This window comes from Mandrillus leucophaeus, unplaced genomic scaffold (assembly GCF_000951045.1).
Source record: "Mandrillus leucophaeus isolate KB7577 unplaced genomic scaffold, Mleu.le_1.0 Scaffold39, whole genome shotgun sequence".
Taxonomy (NCBI): Eukaryota; Metazoa; Chordata; class Mammalia; order Primates; family Cercopithecidae; genus Mandrillus; species Mandrillus leucophaeus.
The window spans coordinates 3205385-3214562 of NW_012104142.1; the positions used below are offsets into that span (position 1 = coordinate 3205385).

At 50.0% G+C, this 9178-nt stretch overlaps 1 protein-coding gene across 1 annotated transcript in view; it reads left to right on the plus strand.

The window, feature by feature from the left end:
- The first annotated feature begins 1588 nt into the window (after window positions 1-1588).
- Window positions 1589-9178, plus strand: part of LOC105547526 (cadherin-23-like) — a 29374-nt gene continuing 21784 nt past the window's right edge. Inside the window, exons 1-6 of the mRNA XM_011991179.1 lie at window positions 1589-1667; window positions 5103-5219; window positions 6346-6570; window positions 7103-7272; window positions 7484-7621; window positions 8625-8744. Of these exons, the coding sequence (XP_011846569.1) occupies window positions 5111-5219; window positions 6346-6570; window positions 7103-7272; window positions 7484-7621; window positions 8625-8744 (762 nt within the window). The 5' untranslated portion in view covers window positions 1589-1667; window positions 5103-5110. The remainder of the gene's footprint in view (window positions 1668-5102; window positions 5220-6345; window positions 6571-7102; window positions 7273-7483; window positions 7622-8624; window positions 8745-9178) is intronic.

Below are 9178 nucleotides of genomic sequence, written 5' to 3' on the forward strand. Positions count from 1 at the left end.
GAAGAATAAGAAAATTTTGAAAAACATAAGTATAATAAGTCAGATTTGGCTTACCAGATTTTATAACACATTACAAAGCTACAGTATTTAAAGCCATGCAATATGGGCCCAAGACTCCAGGACGAAGTAGCCCAGAAACAGATACTGGTAAATTAAAGAATAAAATATGTTGTGATAAAGGAAGCAATGAAGCCAATGGGGAGGCTACTTATTCAGTGTGCAAAAAACCTATTTAATCTGATCTAATCAATTAGATCCAATTATTATAATCTGCATGTAATCTAACATAATAATAATCTAATATTTAGTGTAGATTCTCCCCCATATCAGATACCAAAATAAAAACCAAAAGAAAATATTAAAAAGTAGAAAACACTAAACAATAAATGAAGAAAATTTAGGTGAATAACATTTCTGGATAAGAAGGTTCTAAGCATAGAAGAAACAAAAGAACTCAAAAGGAAAAATATTAAATTTCTATGCATGCTAATTTAAACCTTGTTACATCAAATAGTTATAGCCAATATTGAAAGGCAAACAACAAACAGAAAAGTATACTTGTCTCAGTCCAGACAACGTGGCTCACGCCTGTAATCCCAGAACTTTGGAAGGCTGAGGCAGGTGGATCACTTGAGGTCTGGAGTTCCAGACCAGCCTGACCAACATGGCAAAACCCTGTCTCTACTAAAAATACAAAAAATTAGCCAGGCATGGTGATGGGTGCCTGTAATCCCAGCTACTCAGGAGTCTGCTGCATGAGAATTGCTTGAACCTGGGAGGCGGAGGTTGCAGTAAGCCGAGATCACACCACTGCACTCCAGCCTAGGTGACAGCGTGAGAATCCATCTCAAAAAAAATATATATAGATAGATAGATAGATAGATAGATAGGTAGATAGATAGATAGATGTCTCAAGTTGTCATAATTATATGACTTGTATAATTGACAGAAAAATGGGCAAAAGACAAAAGCAGACCATTTGCAGAAGATACAACTAATTATTACATTATAAAATATTGTTTAATCCAAGAATATAAAATAATATTCCATTTTCCTATAAAATTACACGTATGAAAAAGGTATAAAAGAAAATGCTGTCAAGGCTGTCATGAGAAGGGGCCTCTTGTACATCACCAACAAATGTGTCTTGGTAGCTCTTTCTGGAAGAGGCCACTGTGTGCAGCTACTCCCTGTTCCCTCCCCAACAGGATTCTCAGTCCTTCAAGTCACAGCCACAGATGAGGACAGTGGGCTCAATGGAGAGCTGGTCTACCGAATAGAAGCTGGGGCTCAGGACCGCTTCTTCATTCACCCGGTCACCGGGGTCATCCGTGTTGGCAATGCCACCATCGACAGAGAGGAGCAGGAGTCCTACAGGCTAACGGTGGTGGCCACCGACCGGGGCACCGTTCCTCTCTCGGGCACAGCCATCATCACCATCCTGATCGAGGACATCAATGACTCCCGCCCTGAGTTCCTCAATCCCATCCAGACAGTGAGCGTACTGGAGTCAGCCGAGCCAGGCACTGTCATTGCCAATGTCACAGCCATTGACCGCGACCTCAACCCAAAGCTAGAGTACCACATCGTTGGCATTGTGGCCAAGGATGACACTGATCTCCTGGTGCCCGACCAGGAGGATGCCTTTGCTGTGAATATCAACACAGGTACAAGGGCCTGCACCCCTCCCCCCTCCCTCCCTCCCAGCTCCCAGTCCTGTCTCCTTACTCCCTGCGTCCCCCTTCTTTCTCCTTCTTTTTCTTTGCTGCTCTGTTGCTACTCTCTTCTCTCCCCTTCCCCTCTTTTTTCCATCTCTCCCCTTGCCCCTTCTTTCTCTGCTTTCTCTTCCTCCTCCTCCCTTGAGCAGCTCCTCTGGCCTTCCTGATTCCCTCACCCTACCAGTGTATGAGAGCACTTGTCTCACCACACTCATGCCAGCATTAAATATGATAACATTTTCATGTTGGCAATTTTAAAGGAAAGTAATACCTTGTTTGTCCTTTTGTTTTTGGTTTTGGTGTTGGTTTTTTTTTGAGATGGAATTTCTCTCCTGTTGCCTAGACTGGAGTGCAATGGTGCGATCTCGGCTCACTGCAACCCCTGCCTCCCAGGTTCAAGCGATTCTACTGCCTCAGCCTCCTGAATAACTGAGATTACAGGCATGCACCACCACACCCAACTTATTTTTGTATTTTTAGTAGAGACAGGGTTTCACCATGTTGGCCAGGCTGGTCTTGATCATGCTGACCTCAGATGATCCACCTGCCTCAGCCTCCCAAAGTGCTGCGATTACAGGCATGAGTAACTACACCCAGCCGTGATAGCTTGTTTAACATGCATTTCTTTACTAACGAGGTGGCTGAATACTTTCTTCATATGTATGCTGGCCATTTAAATCCTCTGCAAGTTGCATGCAGATCAATGATTTTCTTATGCTGTCACGAAACCAACAGAACCGTGGCTTATCTTTCACAATGTATGCAGCTTATTGTAATGCTGATGGTTTTATCATTTTCCCCAAAGTTCAGTGTTTTCTCCTTTGGGGAGTTAGGAAAGGGACATGGATCTGATTGGTGTACCTCTTGGAAGGCCCAGAGGAGTGATAGAAAAATCAACATGGCTGTGACAGAGCACTAAAACAGCAGTAAGGTATCAGTTTTTCACACGTGATTAGCAGACATTAGGATGCTGGACAATGTTGATATTGATGACAGTGTGGGGACATTGAAACCCTCATGCACCGCTGTAGGAGTTGTGACTGATTCCACTGTCCAGATAGCAATCCAGCATAAGGTACACTTGTACCATCATTACCCAGTATATGTTCCAGAGAAAGTCTCAGGGCATTAATGAAACTGTCTGAGGATGCTCACTGCAGTATTATTGGTGATGGTGGAGTTGGGGCCATGCAGGTGTCCATTTCTGGGAGACTGAAGAGTAAAATATCGTGGGTGCACATCATGGGTTTACCAGCCAGCAGTGCCAGCAGTGAGAAGCAATAAATTAGACACAAACAAAGCAATGTGGATGGATCTTAATAATAAGTATTATTAGAAAAGGATAAGAAATGGGATGAGATATATGTCACTGCACCATTTCCATAAATGTAAAATACATACAAAACAATACATGATTTTCAGGAATACTTTTATTAACAAAAAATATACTTCAATGCATGACAATGACTGCCTGAAGGGAGAAGGAAAGGAGAGCGGAGTATGGGGATGAAAGGGAGTAGACATACACACAAAACAAGAGAGGTGCCAGTGGTCATAGTGTGCAGCCAGCCAAAGAACAGGATAACCTCAATCTGCTTTTGAGGCCCAAAGGGAAACAGAAGAAGAAAAACACACGAGCACTAGGAGAAGTTAGATAGAACCAGCTACATCCCAGGTTAGCAAAATTCCTGACTGCATGGGTTGGTCAGGACCATGGAGAGCTGCTCCACATCCCTGCTCAACTTGAGGCTCTCTGCTCAATGCCCTACTGCTTTTCTCTTTCCTGTTCCCCCTTCCTCCAACTGACTCTCTTCTCTATTTTTCTTTCCAGTGTCTTCTCTGCCCCCTCCTCCTCAGCCCCCCACTCCTCCCTTGCCCACTTTGCTCCCTTTCCTTCTTGCCAGAGCCTCAGCCCCTGAGCTCTCCACTCCAAATGGGCTTCCGCTTGCTCCCCTGGTTTCCTTCCCAGTGTCTCTTCCCCTCCCCACTCCCTGTTTCCACCCCTCCCTCCCCCCACCCCATCAGTTCTGCCACCGTCCTCCCTGCCCTGCTCTGCTCCATCCCCGCTGCACCCTGAACTAACTGATGTTAACCCTCTTCTCTCTTCCTCACGGCTGGCAGGCCCACAGGTTTGAGCTCTGTTTCTCTGTCACTTCCCACCTCATCTCTTCTCTGCCTCACCCCACTGCCTTCCTCCATGCCCACCACACCCCCATCACCCTTCCTGTCCTGTGGGGCCCGGGCCAAGGCCGTGGCCCAGCCTTTGCAGACTGAATGCAGCCGCCCTCTCCCCATCCTCGCTCCCCAGCCTGGGGGACAGGGAGCGAGAGTAGGAAGAGGAGGAGGAGGAGGAGGCGGCCCAGGGTAAGTGACTACCCCATGGCTGGGGACCCACGGAGGACAGAAGCCCAGCAGGGGGATCTGCCAAGGGGGAAGGGAATCTCAGAGACCCCTGTACCTGAGAGGGAGAGGAAGTCTCACTCTGGGATGAAGCCAGTGGGAGGAGAAGCCACCAGGCCCTCTAACAGTCAGGAACAAGAAAGGTCCCAAGAAAGCCAGCACTGAGGTCAGCCAAGCTAGGTCTGTCCAGTCCCAGTCCATGCTTCTGGGGGGTTCCTCTCTGATTTGGGGAGCAGGCAGGGACTCTGGGAGGCAGTGCATAGAACAGAAGGAAACCCCTTGCTAGGACTGCCATGGAACCAATGCTCCTGTCCCACAATCAGTCCATGTCACTCCCTATTTAATCAAGACAAAGGGATGGACCTGAAGTATCCAGATGGTTCCACCACTGTCCCCTCCAGGGAACCCCTCAGGGCTTTTCAGCTACCATGACTTTCTTTTAAACGTGATCTCCCTAGAATCTAAGCATTTTTTAAATTGTGATAAAATACACATAACGAAATTTACCACTTTAGCCACTTTTTAAGTGTAGAGTCCAGTAGTGTTAAGTACATTTGCATTGTTAGGCAATACAGCAGTTTTTAAACAAGCAATTACATAGCTTCTGTGTGCCAGGTACTGTTCTAAGTCTTTAGAAATGGAAGCTCATTTTGTTTTTCTAATCCTCAAAATAGTAGGGGATTGAGAAAAGGATGGGTTGACAGTCAGTAGTGTAATTATCTTGTTTTACAAATGACAGAGAGGTGCAGAGAGGTGACATAACTTCCCCAACATCACCTGGCTAGTAAGCATCATAGGAGGGGCAGAACCACGTGCCCTCAGCTTATGAGGAGTCTGTGGGCCCACCCCAGCCACAAGTCCCAGAATCCACTGGGGACCATCATCCTCTGTGAGGAGTGGGAGGGTTTGGCCAGGAGTACCCCTGGGAAGGGCAGATTTTAGGGGGTTCTTCTCAGGCTGAACCTGGCCTGGTCTGGTCCACAGGATCTGTAATGGTGAAGTCCCCCCTGAACCGGGAGCTGGTTGCCACCTATGAGGTCACTCTCTCAGTGATTGACAATGCCAGCGACCTACCAGAGCGCTCTGTCAGTGTGCCAAATGGTAAGGTTCCCTGCAGACATCTCTCATTGGCCACTCAGAACCAATCAGGGCAGGGGGCAGGTGGGGAATAGGCACTGGTCTGTCCCCACGGAGGGAGCAACAAGACCCAGTTGCTCCAGGAGCCAGGAGTCAGGCAACACAAGAGGCATGGAAGATGGCAGCCACTGTGAGGCCCAGGGTGGTGATAGCTACATAGAGCTCAGCAGTGGAGGATCCAGAAGCTCAGAATTGTGTGTGATCTGAACCCCCAGGCTCAGAGTAGGAAGGAGGCTTGGTAGAGACTGGAAAGGATTGAGAAAAAATGGTTTGACAGAGGCTTAGGTTCAGCCAGCAGAACTGGTAATCAGGGTGTGGCTAGGATGTGAGATGGGAAACCCATGATCTTATAGGAAACCACAGGGTTAGCACAGAGGAAGCAAAGAGCCAGGGGAGGTGATCTTAGGCCACAGACACTGCTTTGAGGATGCAGGCACTTACAGTGGAGAATGGAGGGGCCCAGTGTTACCTTCTGCCAGTCAGGCCCAAGCCACCCTGCCTGCAGCCTTGAGGCGTGGGCTGGGAGGGGGAGGCAGAGGGGTGGATTTTGTGTGGGCAGAGCGAGAGTTGAGAGGGGGAAGTGGGATGGGGTGGCCTCAAGTTGCCTCGGACATGAGGCAGAGACAGCTGCTGTGGGGGAAGCCAGGCCTGGCAGATGTTGACTGCTTATCTTCACAGCCCAGAAGGCCACATTTTTCGGAAGGAAGGGTAGACTTGGTCATCTCTTCCGTGTCAGAGGCTCAGATGGTTAAGGGCCCAGGCCGGTTACATAGAGGGGACAGCTCAGACAGGATCTAGGATCTTAAAGATTATCTTACCCTACCTCATTAAGCAGGTTAGGAAACCAGGGCACAGAAAGAGCCAAGGGCTCCACCAGGGTCACCTAGCCCTTCCTCTTATGGAACAGCAAGTTAGCAGACCACTGGAAAGGCTCCTGTCCTGCAGCCTGAGGGTCAGGTCAATCCTCAGGGGGCCTCCGGGGGGCTGTGGGATGCTGCCATGCTCTCCCAGCTTGGTTGAGGCTAAAGAAGGCCTGGTCCAGCCACACTGGTGTCCTTCCCCTCTCCCTCACTCACGGCCTCCACCCCAGCCAAGCTGACTGTCAACGTCCTGGACGTCAATGACAATACGCCCCAGTTCAAGCCCTTTGGGATCACCTACTACACGGAGCGGATCCTGGAGGGGGCCACCCCCGGGACAACACTCATTGCTGTGGCAGCTGTGGACCCTGACAAGGGCCTCAATGGGCTGGTCACCTACACCCTGCTGGACCTGGTGCCCCCAGGCTACGTCCAGCTGGAGGACTCCTCGGCAGGTAGGTCAGAAATCTGTCAGAGGAGGGCTGGGGGACATATATCTGTACTTGCTTAGCCCCCAGGAGGGACCATAGCCTCTCCGTGGCCCCTCAGTGGACTGGGCCAGATCCAAGATGGCTGACATTCCATGCCAGATTCCAGATGCCCAAACCAGGGGAAGAGACAGAGTGCTTACTCCTGGGTTGGGATGGAAGCCTCTTGATGTCTGCCAGAAACCTGGGATATCCCACCAGCCAAGCTCCTACTATTAGTACCACTGAGGGAGCAGGAAGGCCAAGAAGGAGGTGTCTCCGGTCCTGGGCTAGTTGATGTTCATCCCTGTGACTGGGAGAAGCTTTTTCACCCTCCATAAGAAAAACTGGACACTAGTCCCTCCTTGCTGTGTGCCCTGCCGCTGGGCAGTGCTGCCCAACCACCCTCCTTCAAGTGACCACACCTGCCCCTCGGAGTCCAGGTCCTTCCCCTCATACTTTGGAGAGCTGCCACGAATGAACCATGGCCAAAATGACCATGGGAGCCTCTGTGTCTTAGGGAAGGTCATTGCCAACCGGACAGTGGACTACGAGGAGGTGCACTGGCTCAACTTTACTGTGAGGGCCTCAGACAACGGGTCCCCACCCCGGGCAGCTGAGATCCCTGTCTACCTGGAGATCGTAGACATCAATGACAACAACCCCATCTTTGACCAGCCCTCCTACCAGGTGAGTGGCCAGGCCACAGGCTGGGTCCAGGACCTGTGGCAATATCTTGGGGCCTTTGGGCGTCTTCCTCTCCCACCCTGCCAGTCTCTAACCCCCCTGGGAGTGCTTAGCCCATGAGCAGCTTGATGCCTGCATCAGTGAGTTCTAGGGCTGTGCTCGGGCTCTGGGACTGACCTTGGCCTACTCTCTCTCCCTGCCCACTGAGCTCCAGGAGGCGGTCTTTGAGGATGTGCCTGTGGGCACAGTCATCCTGACAGTCACTGCCACTGATGCTGACTCAGGCAACTTTGCACTCATTGAGTACAGCCTTGGAGATGGAGAGGGCAAGTTTGCCATCAACCCCACCACGGTGAGCAGTGATGAAGGGCCTGGAATCTAGAAGTGGGAAGGGCCCAGGGTCAGAGACTGAACAGCCACCAAAAGTATTGCAGTGATCCCTCTGGGTCTTGTCACCTGGACATCTGCAGCCCCAGAGGTTCTTTAGCCAAGTCAGCAAACCCTGTTCTCAGAGTCCCAGACATTTGTCAGACTGCAGCCTTTCTGTCCCAACAGATGTTGAAGGAAGTGGCCAAGTCTTTTGGAATGAGCTCTTTGTGGGACTTCTGAGATGTGTCCTCTGCACACTAAAAATGCATGATTGAAGTCCATGGGGCTACTTTTTGAGATAGTCAGAAAAGAGGCATGGGAAGCACTGCAGAAAGTGGGCACAGTGTCTGAGCACCTACTGTATACATGGCCCTATACTCAGTGCTGGGGAAGGGAGGATGCCCCAAAGGGTGCCTCCCACATGCTTCCTTGAATCTCAGACCTGTGGAAGAGCCGAAATTCAGGGGAAAAGATGGGTGGTGATTTCAAATGTCTGCTAATTGGTTCAAAGCTGTTATTTTCAGTATAGAGAGAGAGCCCTGTGGCCTAGGGCTCGTTAGTCAGGCAGGGCCTTCCCCAGTTGCTGGGGCTGGAACTGGACTTTCCCTTCCACTGCCCTGCTCTGCCTACATCGTCTGGCACTCTGCCCTTTCAGCAGTGTTCACTCCTTCCTGCTTGGTATGAGCCATCAGACATGGCTCCAGGCCTGGCATTAAGACAATTGAACATTTATGGGGTACCTACTATATGCTATTTCCTGGTCAGGCAGGGAGCTGCAGGCTGGGCTGGTCACCCCATCCCCAGGTAGGCTGGGGTAGTGAGAGCAAGAAGAGCCGCTAGAATGGGAGCTTCCTGGGGGCAGGAGTTATTGTCTCTTTTGTTCAGTGTCAAATCTCCAGACCCCATAACAGCATCTGGCCATACTAGGTGCTCAATAAATATCTTTTGAATGATTGAAGGACCTAAAGCCACCCTCTCCCTACTAGGGTGACATCTATGTGCTGTCTTCTCTGGACCGGGAGAAGAAGGACCACTATATCCTGACTGCCTTGGCCAAAGACAACCCTGGGGATGTAGCCAGCAACCGTCGTGAAAATTCAGTGCAGGTGAGGGGAGCTAACCTGGGCCAGGGACAACAGGGACTGGGGTTGTGGAGGCAACAAGCAAAGCCTCTAGCGAGTGGACTGCTACAGATTGGGAGCAGAGCCACCCAGTCCCCTTTGAGACACAGTGACAGAAAGGAGAAGGCAAGAGGGTGACTGGATGGGTTGTAACCCATGACTGTGGCCTAGGAAGACAGGGACCCTCTGGGAGAAATCTTTGCCAAACTGCTATTTGGCAAAATATTTTGGCAAATAGGCAGCTAAACATACCTGGGTGTAACCCAAATAATGCTTGGGGCTCCACATGGCCCAGTATCACCATAGTGTCCCATTGAAAGAAACACAGTCCAGAAACCAAACGTAATTATGAAGGAATCATGTTTGTTTATGTCTCTCTCTCTCTTCTTCTTCTTTTTTTTTTTTTTTTTTTGAGATGG